The sequence below is a fragment of the Gasterosteus aculeatus genome, chromosome 16 (genome assembly GCF_964276395.1).
Source record: "Gasterosteus aculeatus chromosome 16, fGasAcu3.hap1.1, whole genome shotgun sequence".
NCBI classification, from domain to species: Eukaryota; Metazoa; Chordata; class Actinopteri; order Perciformes; family Gasterosteidae; genus Gasterosteus; species Gasterosteus aculeatus.
Window position 1 is genome coordinate 1,779,461 of NC_135704.1, and position 17,328 is coordinate 1,796,788.

General features: G+C 43.4%; 1 protein-coding gene across 2 annotated transcripts; it reads left to right on the top strand.

Moving 5' to 3' along the window:
* The first annotated feature begins 8,436 nt into the window (after nt 1-8,436).
* Nucleotides 8,437-14,450, top strand: LOC144388876 (uncharacterized). 2 transcript variants are annotated; one of them, XR_013453137.1, is made up of 2 exons: nt 8,437-9,932; nt 11,304-14,450. XR_013453137.1 is itself a non-coding variant. In XM_078091441.1 (2 exons), the coding sequence occupies exons 1-2, from the start codon at nt 8,820-8,822 to the stop codon at nt 11,324-11,326; spliced, it is 993 nt and encodes a 330-aa protein (XP_077947567.1). In that variant the 5' UTR covers nt 8,437-8,819; the 3' UTR covers nt 11,327-14,450. The 2 variants fall into 2 exon arrangements, 1 of the variants encoding a protein (XP_077947567.1); XM_078091441.1 differs by having other exon boundaries at nt 8,437-9,789.
* Nucleotides 14,451-17,328: the final 2,878 nt, after the last annotated feature.

Here is a 17,328-nt window from a genome sequence, read left to right on the forward strand (position 1 = left end):
AAGCATTCTCAATCAAGAATGGTACACAAAATCACCTTTAAATACTGTGATTTATGTAACCATGTGACACACATTCCATTTTCCATGAGGGAAATCCTGCCCATCTGGCGCTTAAATAGGCTCAAACAAACTATAAACATATCTGTAATTACTGTTACCATATACAATGGTGACTGCCGTCCATACGGAATGGAACAGAGTGCGTATCGTGGGAAATATCCTGCCACAGTCTTCCTGTGTTTGTCTTAACCCTGCCGAACAGAGTTTTCCATTTAGTTTTTTTTTCCTCCCGCTGTGGATGTTGTCTTTGGGAGGTGCGTTGTTCACACCTCAGTGAGCAGCCTCAATGGAACCCAACCCGAAGTCGGCCATTTCTCCCAGCCTTTTGCCCTGATTGAATGGATGCCCTCTCCCCTCATTTACCCTCTCAATGAAAGAAAGCCAAAATAATCTCCCCTTGCTTTAATCAGGGGCGCTCAGGAGGATTGTACAGAACCAGGGTGTTTGTGCCTTTGTACTGGCCTTGACCGTCTTGAATCTGTTGGCATTTTCTGGCAAAGTCCACCATCCGGGACTTTTTTAATTTGCTCTCTATTGATTGCGTTAATTGGGTTGTGGTGAGATGCATCCAGATTTCCACCCCGAGTTCAGTCATCTCAAACATTCATTGTGTTTTTTACACATCTCACAAAGGATGCACTGGCTGTCGCAATGTAAGCAGTGGGAGGGGAGGAGTGGGAGAGTTTAAGGAGGGGCATGTAGCAATAAAAGTACTTTTAACGGTGTGTTTGACAAAGTGTGAGATGTCTTATGCTTCACACCAAACGCGAGACAAGCGTTTTGTGCCATACAAAGTCTATGCACAGACACAATGAGACAGGAGTGGCGCAAATCAGTTTCTTCCGTTGAGTTTGCTGCAAAGTCGACGCAATTTCAAACACCGCAAAAGGTAAAGTTTCCTCGGCAGAGAAGTTTGGTGTGGCCTGATGGCCTCCCTTGCTGAGTTGTTGTTAGAGTCACTGCCAGAACTGAGAAGAATTGCTAACTCTCCAACCGGTATCCTCACTGCAGTTGTTGGGCTGGTTTTCTGCAGGAAGTTATGGAGAACACATGTAGCCTTCACACACTTCTCTGCAACTTCTGGTCAGGCCTCCATGGCACGCCTGTACATCCTCCACAGATAAGACAGGATCCCAAAGGCATTCTCCACAACCAGATGAGCTCTGGAGACACGGTAGTTGAAGATCCAGCATTCTCTTGGAAGGATTTGACCGGGAAATTGCCTCATGAGGTTTTTGTCTTTCAGTGGAAAGGCTTTGTCTGCAACAAAGACATGTGGCTGAAGTCCTTGATCCTCAGCTCCTGGTAGTGGCAGGTCAGCAGGCAGTTTTCCATCCAGTGCTCCACAGCAGAGAGGAAAATTCCACCGCTGCTCATACTGCACAGCAATTTACCTCCAGTCCTTTGTGGTGGGCACATCCATGAACTCCACAAGGCAGTCCTAAATAGCTGTGGCAACATCTGGGACAATACTGGAGACAGTGGAGACCCCAACATGGAAGATGTTGGCAATTGTCGTGAATGATTCACCAGCAAGACATCTGCAGCACAGAAAAACATTACATTTAAATTAGTTTTATTGAAGATACTGCTAAGATAAGTGCTATGAGAATAATCACAAGTGGCATAGTTACATTCAAAGCCCTTATTAATTTCAGGCTTTCATGAATTTCATTTTATTGAACGTCCACACACCGGAGACAGCCGCTCTTCAGCAGAAACATAACGCCTGGACAAGCGACAAATTCGGTACCCGACCCAGGCCAACAGGTCTTCCAAGCTGGATGGTTACTAATTAAGCAAATTTTCAGCCAGACCTTGCAGTTCTCTTTGATTTGTGAATGCTGCCAAATCGCCAAAGACTTGGATGTCAATAGAATGGTATGGGTACTCAATTGGACTCAGGTAGCAGAGGTGTCAATCTATTCACAAAACGATGGAAAATGTTATACCAATAAATGGACAAAAACCAGGAACAATATTCCTGGTATATTACTGCTATTTTAATGAAATATAAAATGCAGTCATGTCATTGATCATCATTGGGATAAAACGTAGGCCAACATACTACTTCTGGCCCACAGAGGACAACATCTTCCATGCTCATCTGAGTCTTCTGTTTTATCTTCTTTTTCTTTACCAGGCTAACACTTAACTTCATCTCTCTCATCAGCTGAAATCTCCAAACTAGAGAATCTATTCTGCTTGAGTTCCAACTCTCTTTCAACAATGTTGAGTTATTAAATACATTCATTTGGTTCTGAAATCCACTACAATTGAAATTTTGAAAACCAATATTATGTTGTAAAACAAAATAAAGTGCTTTAAAATATATCACTCTTGACATGTTAATTAATAAGAAAATATACAAATATCATAGTGAACCCGTGCAGTGCAGTTTTTGTACTGTTTCCCAAAACAATCACCAAACAACAAAAAGACAACTAAACAATCCTTTGGAACAACACAGATCAACAACAGCTTCATAAGGTTGCCATTCAAATTTTAATAACGTTTTGTCATGAACCAACTTCTTAGTAATTGGGACAACTGCTGTAGAGCAGGGTTGTCGTTCAATCATAGGATCGGTGGTTCGACCCCTAGCTCCACTTGTCCGTTTCGATGTGTCCGTGGGCAAAACATTAACCCCAAATTACTCCTGTAGATTGTGGCTGTATAAAGAGGTAGGAACAGTAAGCATCCTCGTGGGCAGGTGACCCCATGCATGTTAGCCATGGGGGTGAATGGGTGAATAATGTCATGTACAGTTGAGGCACTTTTCCGGCAGTAGTCTACCAACTATCCACCAGTGAATCTAAGTCATCTCCGCAACTGTGTCAATCCTGTCCAAAAGTCAACTTATTAAACAAATAAACAGAAATAATTATTTTGCTGTTTTTTAGCTAACAAGATGGTCTGCTTCAATGCATGTTTGTTGGCATTAAGTCAAAAAAATGTTTTTAAAAGAATCCAGCAGTTCCAGACTGCACCGCAAACAATCGCATTAAGGAGCTCCACATGTCGAGGGTGCAGAGTAACTCTGCTGCTTTTCTCACAGAGAAGTCCCGGAAGATTTAACTGGATAATGGTATTGGTTTCCCATCAGCGCGGGAGCAGGAAGACCACAGTGGATGAGCTGTGAGGACGGCCTCCCCCTGTCTTTGCTCTGTTGGCCGCTTCTTGAATGAGTAATTATTCCTTAAGTCCACCCACCCAGGCAACAAAAATAGAATTGATTTCCCATTATGTGAAACATTGCACCTGCTGGGCAGGTCCTGTCAGGGTGACCAGGCAGCAAGCAGACATGTCTAACCCAGGAGCCTGGCACTGGGTGTGAGCTGTCCGTACAGTGTTATTGATGTGATCCCGTCATTTCCAAAAACAAAGCAGACGCGCCGTTGTTACACAGGGGAGGGAGGGAGCCAAGCCCCCACAGCCACACACTGCAGGGTTTATTGACATAAAACAGTGAGAGTTTTAAAATGGTCTTGCCATTGAATGCACTGAAACAATGTCAGAAATCCTTCAGTAGGTAGGTTTGTTAACAACCTAGTTTGTTATTTCTTGAGTTGATATTAAAATGTGAAAGCATTCCATGATTGTCTAATTATATGATTGATAAGATGTTGTTTTTCAAGCACAGCTATATGAGCTTCTGCTGCGTACATCCATGTATTTATATTTTTTAACAGATAGATGTAGATTATTCTTTCATTCCTTCATCAATTGGCCGTTCTTCCATTGGCCAGTATAACCAGCTGTAAAATAGTGTGGTATGGTATAACCACACTATTTTATGCCAAATGTCATGCATTTCCACATGAACCTCAGAACCCTGTAAACTCATGCCGCTGGCATTCTGTTGTAGCAACTATAGGGTGAAAACTTACTTTTTTAATTCTACAAAAAATCCTACGAAACAATAAGTGGACTACTACTGGCACCTACAAAAAAGCCTGGTGTTTTCAAATGTTGCAGGGAGATATTGCATACGAACACAGAGCCGTGAACAAGCTTAATTATCATTCCTCTGGCCAACACATAATCCAGTTTAAGGCGAGGCACTAGAGGCAAATACATAGTTCTTTGAGTGCACAAGTTAATCTTTAGATTTTGAGATATTTAGATTTTATACTATTGCTTCATCCAGATTGGTGAAAAAAAATAGTATATTCAAAGATAACCTTTCAGAGTACTTGTGAAACAAAAAAAGAATTGTCTTCACGGAGGTAATCAACTGGAAAGGTTTCAAGAGGATATGCACATCTATACATATGTATATTATCCTCACCGGTGTTGAAGTGATACAAAGAGATATCCCTGGGTAATATCTCTGACCCTTAATATGTCAACAAAATAAGAACCTGGCTGAAGCTAATTTGCAGATTTCTGCTCTGAAAATACATTTGAATTAGTGCATATTTCAATAAAACTTCAATTCAATAATTGCTGTAATTTAAAAATACTTTTATGTGTGCAAACCCTTTACACAGTAGAAGTTATTCTATTTCTAATAAATATTTACTAAAACTAAAAAGTTAAATAAAAAAGTTAAAATGTATGTGATTAAATCAATTATGAGACCAAAGCTATTTGCACCTGCCAGGGCGTTTATTATAGAAAAATGAGTTACCTTAACTTTTTATGTCACAGAAATATGTCCTGAACAGGTACTAGCATAAACCTATTTCTTTTATCAGGGGGCTTAATGAACATTACACTAATAGACTATCAAACAATAATCTATCTCTTAAAAAAAACTGGCACAACCATAAGAAAAGGTGTAATTACTCTAATAATTACTTTTTTTCTTCTGTAGGATAAAGGGGAACCCCCTGTGGGTGATCCAATGTGTAAAAATAAGTTTGTGTTCGTGGTGAAGAAATACTTGTACATGGCACACACAAAAAAAACTTCAGGTTTTGCAAATCACCTGAAATAAAATTACTAACAGGGTATCCATCCCTATAAAACATTTAGATATCGGCTGCCCATCTACGCGATAGCCCAGTGTGTGGACAGTAAGCATGGAAAGTTTCACAGTGCTAGAGTGAGGATTACTACTCTAGGACATGCTTTTGTGAAGACCTTACGTCAGAGAAACGTGAGGACTCAAAATCTGGATTTTTGTTTAAATCCGTCAACCCCTCTTTCGAATCGTCTGATCCTATGCTAGAGTAACGAGGAAAAAAAAGGCAGCTCCACTCAAAGGCCAAGACGGGTAGAGCGTATATAATGCTAGTGGATGTGGCCTGCCTGTGAAATTCGATCCCATAACCCCCCCTAACATCATTGAAAAGCAACAAGAAGCTGTGTGAGTCATGCAAGATGGATGCTGCACAGAAAGTGCTTGTTTTTTTTACTCTCAATTTGGCATGGTTTGTCTGACAGAAATGTTAAAGATTTCACTCAATTCAGCGAGATGAACCGATTGTTCAACTTTTGTCCCACCTAAATTTGTAATACTGTAATTCAAAAGTTGTGTGTGTTGAGCATTTTCAAAAGAATCGATGGAGATTGCAGCCAAACCCAATGCTTTGAACAGAGTGAAGCATTCATGATGAGTACACAATACTCAATATTGCTCAGTTTTAAGTCCTTTAGGCCGCCCTCGAGCAATTTAAAATGAAATTGTAGGCCCGCCCCCAAATGCTATTATTGGTTGATTGGTTCTTTAATTTAATTCTTCTTCTTATCTATTATATTTATTAAAACCTCTCCTACTGCTCCTCCTGCATTTGATGGTACATTCACACCAAATTATTTGTAGGAGGGGGACGCGAATTAACTACAAATAGTCGGGCGAGTGAATTTAGAAATATGCTTCGCTCTTGGTGTGAACGCACTGTTTGTGTTATTGAACCAACCCTTTTCTACCCCACCTGCTATTTACCAATGCTCTCCATCACCATAAGACACCTTCCAGCTCCAAACCTGCCAGCTCTCAGAGAGCACCGACCACAGCACACAGCCCCTTCCTCCCCCTCTACGCACGCTTCACCTCCCTCTGCTCTGGCTGCAGATATACTGTCTACTCAGCAAATAAAGGAACCGCTTCGGGAGGAATTGTGTGCTCACAAGGTTTAGCAGCATTCACACACTGTACAGGCCGGCGTTGTGCTTTGTTATACCATGTTTCTGGATGTCTGAGTGTGGACTGGGAAAGAAGATTTCCATAGTAGAGGACAAAAATAAAGAGACTCCATATTTATAGTGACTGGCCGTGTTTTGGCTCAGGATGGACTGGGGGAGTTGCGCAGGGAACAGCGCAGGGCGAAGGCTTATGGCCTCAGCTGCATTGCGTTGCGTTAATTGTTTCTCTCCCTTTTAAAACCTAGTAGTGGCGATCCGGTGGGGAGAAGATGGTTGACGGAGAAACGCAGACGAGGAGTCACAACATGGAGAAAGACTCGATATTTCGGTGTCATTGACAATAAAAACAAATAACCCCAAACAGCACAGGTGTGTGGGTCCGCATCATCATATCTCAAGAGAACCCATGGGTAATCTAATCCCCATAATACTTTGTTTTTACCAAACTCTTTTTATGCTGGTATTTAAACCATAACAGACTATATGATATTATTTATTGGGCAAAACCAATAGATTCTGTGTGAACTCTGGCATGTTGCACCCCTATTTGCCCTGAATACAAACAACCCATTTTCTTGCGAGGACAATTTGGCTACAAGATTGGCAGTCAAATCTTTTCTTACATCAAATAGCTGAATAATCTCCACTTGGAAGAAGAATCAGTAATCAAAGGTTTTGGGTTGTCATGGGATCACAATAAGAACAACCTGGAGTTTAATCAGCCTCAATTATTATTTATTTTAACAAACTGGGAGACACCACAAATCTGGTAAAATACAAATGGCTTCCTTCAGTACACTTCTGTGTTGTCACGCAGCTTTAACCACTAGGACATTTGAAACATTGAGGTTTGGACACAATTTCAATCAGTCATATAGGGCCCCTCTCTCTCGTTGCTAATTGTGGAGTGTAAACTCGTTTTTCTTCCTCTAACAGCCGCACTACCCTCCTTAGCAGCTGCCAATCACAGCCAGCTGGCTCGCCCAGGGCCCAAGCGGCTGGAACTCATCAGAAAAAGCTGGTCCTGTTTTGGTGCCGGCTCAGCCCGTATTCATCCAGAACCCAATGTGAGACATTCCTTCAGGGCGGGTAGAGGTTAATCAGCAGGGCAAAAACAATGAGCTCAAGTCCTGCAGGTAGGAAGGCGGCGGGCGGGGGAGGGATGACAGTTGCTGTCCGAGGGTAAACAAAGGACGGCGTGATGGGTCGACTGTGAAATGAGGAAATGCATCAGGAAATGCACAAGGACAGTCAGGATACTACACAGCAGATTTCTGGAAGGCACACAGAGTCACAGTATATTATGCAAAAGACATGGAAAAGGTTAATATTTAACATGGGTTACAAGGGAAAGCAGTGGTGGAAGGTTGTTAGGACACACAGACACACATCTTCATGATAATATACTTAATCATAGATCATCATGCATACAGACACACATTTTACCCAGAGGTCATCATTGCATATTAAATCAAATTGTGAAAACAAATAATTACTTTCATGTAATATTTGTTTGGTTTATTCATAGGTTTATGTATCTAGAATTGAGCTTCTGTGTTTTAATGTGAAGACTTGTTAAGGGTTCCCAAGCAGCCAGTGAAGCAAGCTGCTGAGGTGAATACACTGAACAGAAATGCACAAACTACGCCACCTTGTCCGTTAAAGAAATCAATATACACTCTAAAAGGAATTAAAGAAACAAAATTGGTAGAAACCCAAGGAACTTGAGACAACATGTTGGAGCTCCTGTTTGTTTTCCTGCTGGCGTTGAGATCATTTTCACCTCACCGCATTTCCAACGGGAAGCTCCATCCATGTTACATGGGAACACGTCTAAAATGTAATGGATTGTGGCTATTTTGCGCAGTTGGATATGCACAGAACTGCCCATTTTAACCACTAATGGTGGGACCTAGAGACTGTTCAGGTCCAGTCCAGCTGTAAGACTCAGCGGTTAGCTTTTTATGAGACGTTCAGTGGACAGCAAACATCATGCCAGGCTCACCACATTTTCCTGGCACTCACACACATGGGACACAAAAACGGACCGACAACAATAGCTTTGAAAAGGAATGAATCCGGAACTAATCTGCACACTTTTCTGGATTATTAGGAAAGATAAAGAAAGAGAATTTAAAGATATATCAAATAAGTAGAAGTCACTCTACCCTCAAGGATCTTGAAAAACCTGTTGGTAACCTTTTCCACTCCTCTGTTTGACTACAGGACTCATTGTCATCAACTGTGAATTTTCCTTTGTTAACGTGCACCAATCTCATTGTTTGTTGTTGTGACTTATTTGCAGTTCTGGACATTGGGCATTGATTGTTGGTTGTAACATGGGTGCAGTCGTGTTTCCAAATTGCAGGGTGCCATGTGGTTTTAATTTGAAGAAACGGAAGTGTTTTATTGTGAAGGGTGAAAACAGGATCTGTTCTAGTTTTCATGACGCCATCTTAACAAAATGTAAATCAGAAAAAGTTGTATTTAGCCGCTGTGTTTTGTTCAATAAACCTGAACAACAAAGTTCAGTAAAACTACCGAGCCTCCGTCATGATTATAGAAGCTGTATCTACGTATCATTTGGTGCCGAAACCCGGGATGTAAGGACTTTAAGAACCTTTTCGAACGAAGTGAACAGCTAACGGCTCGGTTTAGCAGCCGTCATGACGGAGGGACTCGAGCGGCTGAAAAGGAAGCGGGCGACTATTCGCGCCGCTACGACGAGGCTGTTAACCCGCCTAGAGGACGAGGTGGGGAAGGAAAGACCAGATACTGACAAACTACGCGAGTTTCTGGCAGTTTTATCATCGAAGGAGGACAGTTTATTGGACTTGGACAAGGGCATAGAAGATGTGACGTCCACGGACGATCTGGACACGGAGATTTCAAGCACACTGGATTACATGGACCGCGTTCTCACTTGGAAGGTTCGCGCCACCACCGCCATCGGGCATCAGGAAACCATCAGAGACACCCCGAGAGTGCGCGTGAGCGATGGGAGCAGCGGTTCATTTACATCACAGTCCAGACAAACTGTTAAACTTCCTAAGCTAATGATAACAAAGTACGATGGTGAAATAAGCCAGTGGCAGGAATTCTGGTCACAATATGAAACAGCTATTCACAGAAATGAGGTACTATGCAAGACAGACAAGTTTACTTACCTCAGATCCTACCTGACTGGAGCAGCTGCTAGAACTATTGCAGGGCTTACAATGACAGATGCCAACTACGATGCTGCAATAGAGTTACTCCAGAGCCGCTTTGGGAGAAAGGACATTGTGATAAGTGCCCATATGTCCAAATTACTGAACTTAAACCCTGTTAAAAGATCTTCCGATGTTACAGCTTTGAGGCACTTGTATGATGAATGTGAGATCCAGATACGCAGTTTGGAGTCACTTGGAGTCCAGAGTGACACGTACGGCTGCCTGCTTTGTCCAGTGCTACTGCAGCTCATTCCGGAGGACATCGCACTCGCCTACACCCGCCAACCAAACGCGACCAACGAATGGAAGGTGCCAGAGTTGATTCAGTTTCTACAAAATGAGGTGCAAAGCAGAGAACGAGCGCTTCAGCTTACAAGACCAGGCCATGCATCGAAGGATCCGAGCCCACAACACAAGAATGTGGGTAAGCCATCCTACGCCTGCGATAAACCCAGAAAGTGGAGTGTCCCGTCAGCGACCGCCTTGCACACCGCCAGTGCCGTGCCCCGGACCTGTGTGTATTGTGACAGTAGCGACCACAAACCAGAGAACTGTTCCGACCATACAGTAAGTGCACGCAAGGATAAACTGAGAAAACTTGGACGGTGTTATGTCTGCTTAGGCCCAAAACACATTGCAAAATACTGCAGAGTAAAGGTTTTGTGCAGCCTATGCAACCGGAAACACCACTTGTCAGTTTGTGAGCAGTCTGAAGCCAAGCTAGATATTAACACTACCAATAGTAGTGAAAATACAGAAGCTGTGTTGTCGTCATTGACAAGCCCTGTAAAGGTGAAGACCAATACTCAGAACACAGTACTACTTCAGACAGTTAAGACATGGACTGTAGGACCAAAGGAGAGGAAGATAACACGCTGTCTATTGGATGGAGGCAGCCAGCGAAGTTTCATTCACAGAAACGTCGTCAGAGCCTTAGGACTCCCAGTTGTAAGGCAAGAGACACTAAATCTCCATGTTTTTGGTTCCACCTCTCCTGTAACAGAGAAACGCAATGTTGTGAGAGTTGAGCTCCAGAATATGTGGAACACTGAACAGAGACTTGAGATTGAAGCTGTAGAGACTCCTCAGGTGTGCAGTGCTGTGATAAAGGTCCCAAGCGAGCCCATTCAAGCAGAGATAAAGAAAAGAGGGCTTCAACTTGCAGACTTTCCACTAGAAGGTGCTAACGATCAAGAGTTGCAGGTGTTAATAGGAGCAGACTACTACTGGCAAGCAGTCACTGGAAAGGTCCAAAAGGTCACAAATTCACTAGTGGCAGTTGAGAGTATTTTTGGATGGGCTTTGCAGGGGCCAGTGACTACCTCCAGCGTTACAGAAACCACTTGCATGCACATAAGTTTGACTGAAGAGACCCAGATTTCCAAACAGTTACATGCATTCTGGGAGGTCGAGTCCCTGGGCATTGTAAACAAACAGGCGGAGAGCCGAGAGGACTCAGACATTTTACAAAGCTTTGAACAGACTACTACATTCGAAAATGGACGCTACCAAGTGGAGTTACCATGGCGATCTGACAAAGACCAGCTTCCAGACAACTTTAAGGTAGCAAAGAGACGTTTTGAGAGCCTTATGAGAAAACTAAAAACCGATGCAGCCTTGTATGCCAGGTACAACAACGTAATACAGGACTACCTGCAGCAAGGGATCTGTGAGGAGGTTTTAGAGGACAAAACAGTGACAGGGAACCAAGAGACTGTAAGATATTACATGCCACATCACGCTGTTGTAAGAGAGGACAAGGCCACAACTAAACTGAGAGTGGTATTTGATGCGTCCTCACATGATGCAGACAGCCCATCCCTCAATGACTGTTTGCACACAGGGCCTAATCTAAACCCAAACCTGCTAGAGGTACTCATCACATTCAGGTTGCATGAGATTGCCTTCACTGCTGATATAACCAAGGCTTTTCTTCAGATTTCCCTCGCAGAAAAGGATAAAGATGCTGTTAGGTTCCTGTGGATGCATGGACCCCCAACCAAAGACTGCAAGAATGAGGTATGTGTCCTGAGAATGAACAGAGTGGTTTTCGGAGTGTCTCCCAGCCCATTCCTGCTTGCTGCCACCATCAGAAAACACCTCAAACTATTTGACACAGAACAACCAAAGGCAGCACAGATCCTCAGTGACTCTCTGTATGTAGATGACTTTATTTCAAGCTCACCTACTGTGCAGGAAGCTCTACATGTGACAACAACAGCAAAAGACATTCTCGCTCAGGCAGGTATGGACCTCTGCAAATGGGTTACCAACTCACCTGACTTGAGAGCCATGTGGAAGGAGACTGGAGTAGAGTTGACTGGAGATACAGAGTCCTGTGGAAACGTGCTCAAAGTGCTAGGACTCGTTTGGAGACCAGAGAGAGATGATTTTGTGTTTGATCAAAAGGGACTCATTGACATTTTACGGGACAAAGAAAACACAAAGAGAAGTGTTCTACAAACATCGGCTCGCATATTTGACCCCATTGGGTTTCTCACTCCCTTTACTATCAGAGTGAAGTGCCTATTCCAAGAAATGTGGGAGAGAGGGCTCAGTTGGGATGAACCATTACCCATTGATTTGACTGAAAAATGGGAACAGTGGTGTATGGAGCTACCACTGCTCCACCTGATGGCTATTCCCAGATGGTACCACATTGAGATCCAGCAAGAGTCACACACGGTGAAGTTGCATGTCTACTGTGACGCAAGTGAAAAGGCTTACAGTGCTGTGGCATATCTACAAGGAAAAAACAAACAAGGAGAGACTGTTACAAGCTTTGTGGCCTCTAAGTCGCGAGTCGCACCCCTAAAGAAAATGACATTACCTCGCCTGGAGCTTATGGGTGCACTTATTGGAGCAAGATTAGGACACAGTTTTCTCAAACCACTGAACATGGAGAAGAGCCAACTTCAAATGTGGACGGACTCGATGATCACTCTTCACTGGATCCGCAGCTCTGCCCAGCGGTGGAAGCCCTTTGTGGCCAACAGAGTGACTGAAATACAAGGGCTCACAAACCCGGAGACGTGGTCCCACTGTGCTGGTAAAATGAATCCTGCTGACTTACCTACACGAGGTCAGCATGCACAGAGTCTTATTGAGAGCCAGTTGTGGTGGAGCGGACCAGCTTCACTGTCCACAGCTGAAAGGGAGCTGGACATTGATGATGACAATGTGGTGAATGAGGTAAACACTGAACTGAAATCTAAGTATCAGACTGTTGTACAATTCACTAGCGCTGAACAAACGGTACCTCTGTTGAACTTAGAAAGGTACAGCAGGCTTAAGACTGTGTTAAGAATCACTGCATGGGTAAAACGCTTTGTAACTAACACAAGGTCTTGTCAAAGGGTTCAGGGAGAGTTAACCTCAGAAGAGCTGATTGCAGCTGAAATGTACTGGGTAAAGGCTACGCAAGAGCGCTGTTTTAGCTCTGAAATGTCCCAGCTAAAGTCAAAACTAAATGTGAAAAGAGACTCTAAAATCAAAGACTTGAAACCATTCTTAGATGAAAATGGTCTGCTAAGTGTTGGGGGAAGACTACACCACTCTGATTTTAGTTTCAGAGAACAGCACCCCTGGGTACTACCAACAAATCACAAGTACTCTGAGCTATTGGTTCATTCATGTCATGAAAAGGTGATGCATTCTGGTGTACGAGATACACTGATTCAACTCAGAGAACATTACTGGATTTTGAGAGGGAGACAGCTTGTAAAACGCATTGTTTCAAGTTGTTACATTTGCAGAAAACTTAAGGTTAAAGCAGCAAAGCAGATTACCGCTCCTTTACCTCGAGATAGAGTAACTGAGTCACCTCCTTTTGAAGTTACAGGTGTAGATTTTGCAGGACCCTTGTATGTTAGATCTAAGGGGCAACCAGTAAAGGCATACATCACGCTGTTTACATGTGCAGTAACGAGAGCAGTACATTTGGAGTTGGTTTCAGATCAGACTACAGAGAACTTTCTACTAGCCTTAAAGCGATTCATTGCAAGACGAGGGCTATGTAAGATCATCTACTCTGATAATGCGAAGACATTCAAAAGAGCAGACAAAGATCTAAAGGAGTTATGGCAAAACATTAAAGGTTCAAAGCTCACAGAGTTTTTTACTGAGAAAGGGATCACCTGGAAGTTCATTGCTGAGCGGGCTGCCTGGTGGGGGGGCTTCTGGGAAAGGCTTGTGAGATCTGTTAAAACATGCTTAAAGAAGGTACTGGGAAAAGCCTCTTTGAGCTTTGAGGAACTCACAACTGTACTTACTGAGGTTGAGGCAGTGTTGAATTCTAGGCCTCTGTCGTATGTACATAGTGATGTATTAGAGCCCCAGCCACTTACCCCTTCACACTTCCTGGTTGGTAAACGCTTGACTTCCTTGCCACCAAAGACTTTTCTTTCTCCAGCTCAGGTGCTCACAGCAAACCGTGAGGAGCTTGGTAAAAGGTGGAAATACCAGCAGAGACTTTTGACCAGCTTTTGGAACAGCTGGCGCAGAGACTATCTATTGGACTTGAAATCCGCTCACAAAGTGGACACTCCTACTCCAACAGCACTTAAAGTAGGAGATGTTGTTCTCATTGGGGAGGACAACACACCCAGACAGACATGGAAGATGGGTAGACTCGTAGAGGTCTTTCCAGGCAGAGATGGCCTCATACGTTCATGTAATGTTTGCACTTCTACAGGCAGCGTGTTAAGAAGGCCTGTTCAGTTACTATACCCATTAGAAATAGGTTAAAGGTCAATTTGATACGTATGAACAGTTGTTCATTGGGCGGGAGGATGTTGTGACTTATTTGCAGTTCTGGACATTGGGCATTGATTGTTGGTTGTAACATGGGTGCAGTCGTGTTTCCAAATTGCAGGGTGCCATGTGGTTTTAATTTGAAGAAACGGAAGTGTTTTATTGTGAAGGGTGAAAACAGGATCTGTTCTAGTTTTCATGACGCCATCTTAACAAAATGTAAATCAGAAAAAGTTGTATTTAGCCGCTGTGTTTTGTTCAATAAACCTGAACAACAAAGTTCAGTAAAACTACCGAGCCTCCGTCATGATTATAGAAGCTGTATCTACGTATCATTTGTGCCTCGGTTATCAGCCAGCACCATATGCTGTGTAGGTGGTAGCGGAGAGTCTAGACAGATCTTTTGGCAACTGTAACTACTGCCTCCCTGTGACGTTTGTCTTAGTTTGAGTCTATTCTATGTTTAAAAACCCTCCCCCCTGCACATATCACGTGTGTGTGTGTGTGTGTGTGTGTCTCAAAAGGCCAATGATACAAATCCTCCTCCACAGCCATTATTTTATCTCAACTATTTATAAGGCTGAATGTGTTCTAGTCCACCACACCGCCTGGACAACTCTGTCTGTGGTTGCAAGTGAATTTGACCTGGCGACACGGTTACACTTCTCAGAATGTATGTCCTTCTTAACGTGTCTGTTCTGTCCTTCTACGGTACAATGCTAACAGAGACATTTCCCCCATAGTTACTGATACCTGCTCAGCTTCCCTCTCCGCAGTTTTGAAAGATAACGGTGACAGATTTACCTTTTTGAATTTGATCATTTTGGACACAATGGACCCGAACTGGACCGTATACCAGCTGAAATGGCAGTTGCTTGGAGATGTTATTAGCTGGATAGCTAGCCAGCTATTTCTATTTTTTCATGTTTCTTGCCAACTTGTGTGAAAATGTAATAGCCACATATGACTATGCAGAAAAGAAACCCCCCAGGAATAAACTCAGCAACTGCAGCTCCGTTTAGGGGTTAAAAATGCAATGTAAGTCGCTTTGGATAAAAGCGTCAGCTAAATGACCTGTAATGTAATTTAGACAACATGGATATAATGGAGCTGTGTTGTGTTGCAGGTAAGGTCAATTAGGTTCCCTGTAGGTTCCCATAGTGACCTCATTAAGTTAAATGTTAGTTGATTTGATTATCTTTTACCCTGGTCATTTTTCCTAAAAACCTCTACAGGGTATTGTCTAACATCTGCATCAACATTTACTGACTGAATGACCAGGCTAAACGTTTGAATTCCTCTCTCAAAATGTTGTCCGACAGCTATTACAAGAATGATATTTTTAAAACAAAGAGCTGATAGGATTCCACTCTGTGTAGGTGGTTACACGACCACCCTTTCCTGGTCTGCAGGGGGGAGCAGTTGGAACCCCCAGCAGGCGACAAGTTACCGACATAACATCAGATCTCACCTGCCAAACACAGATTTTAGAACGGGAGGACGGGTTGCGGGTATAGGCTTCTTGGACGCAAGCCAGACGCACAAGCTGTGAAAAGGTCCTGCAGCTTCCCTCACAATTCGCCAGCGTTACATTTGTTCTAGCTCATCTTTGCTTCATCCGCCATCTGTGGTCTTAATGAAGCCGTCGAGAAGCTGTCATTCACTCATGGGTGCCTGTGGCTCACAGCAAGACGGCCAACATTTAGCCAACAGGGACAAAACCATGAGCATAAAGTTCTTGAATTACTTTGTAAATGACTCTCCACTAGACACAATCTCATGACTGACACTTTTTACTTGACGATACAAGCAGGTTCAAATCAATACCAAAGAAAGATCACCACTCTTTCTCGGGAGAATCAACTTACAAGAGTGTGTGAACGGAATGAGTAATGGCAAATCTCAGCATGCCACGGTAGTCGTGAGGAACAAAAGAGAAAAGTCCTACTGTTGGTGGCAGAGGAGTCATGGCAACAGCAGACTGCTGGGAAGATGAATGACAGAAAGGATTTTGATTCTTGTTCAGATGGCGTTACACTCGGCGGAAGGTGCTTTGTGTTGCTCTGTGTTTCCACGCCCTCCCGTTTATTCACTGCCAACGTTCAGCGTTGTACAGGGAGATCGGTCCTTCCCTGTGGCTGAAGGTAATTCACCGAAGACAATCTGGAGGAAGGAGAAGGTCTGGCATCTGGGTTTATTGGACCTACTTATTTGCTTCTTTTGAGCTTCTCTCATAACAACCGATGGGGTTTTAAAAGAACGCGTTCTGAGCTAAAATCATTTAGAGTTAGAGTTATACTTTCCTTCCCACACTGCTGCTCCAATCGTCCCGCATATTTGCATTGTGCAACTGAAGGTGGTTTATTCATGCACACATTGATCAAAGACACGGGTAATATTTCAACATTTTAAACATATTTATTCTAACGTAGGCTTTATATCACCGTCCATGGGGTAAAACTAGGCAGCAACCTCAAACTAATCATTGTAAATCGGAGTTTATGGTCTCACCCTCTAGTTTCAAGTCGTCTTCAGTACGACATGATGTTCGTTTGGTAAATTAGGATCCATCTAGATTCAGGATAAACTACACATTGTGATACAATCCACTCTGCTGGAGGGACATCAACAACTTTACTCTGAATTCCATTTTATCACTCATGTCATAATCACCCTCAGGCTGTAGATCCAATAGGAAGGGGGATTTTGGAGCAAAAAGAGCTGCAGACTTTGTGAGAGGTGGAGGGTTTGTGAGAGGTGGAGGGTTTGGAGGCGTTTTGGGGAGGTGCGTGGTGCCAAATGGGGGATGAGGATGCAGTCCCAGGAGCCAGAAGTGGTCCTGGACTACGAAGAGTGCGGCCACGCTGACGTTAGCCAGAGGAGAGAAGGTTAGCGACGAGTGAGCCGGCCAAAGCCAGCAGCACAGGCTGTGGTTCATTCTTCTCTGCAAGACAAACACCCACAACCACGGAGGCTTGGAGCGCGCCGCCGCTCAGTCCCCTCCGTTTAACCGACCGCTCTTTCATTTTTCCAACTCTAGACTCACTCTGTCACTTTCTCCCTCCACCTTTTTGGCTCCTGCACTGTCTTCTGCGCTTCACACTTTTTTTTAGCTCCTTGATCTGCTATACTTTTTTAGTATTGCTAGGAGGGCAACACACAATTTGGTGTAATGAAATAACACAAGGTGCGAGAACATTGCGGGAGAAGA

Coding starts and splice junctions, on each gene's coding strand:
- LOC144388876 (XM_078091441.1), top strand. CDS start 8,820: ATGACGGAGGGACTCGAGCGGCTGAAAAGGAAGCGGGCGACTATTCGC. Junction 9,790..11,303: donor CCCACAACACAAGAATGTGG/GTAAGCCATCCT, acceptor GCTTTTCTTCAG/ATTTCCCTCGCAGAAAAGGA.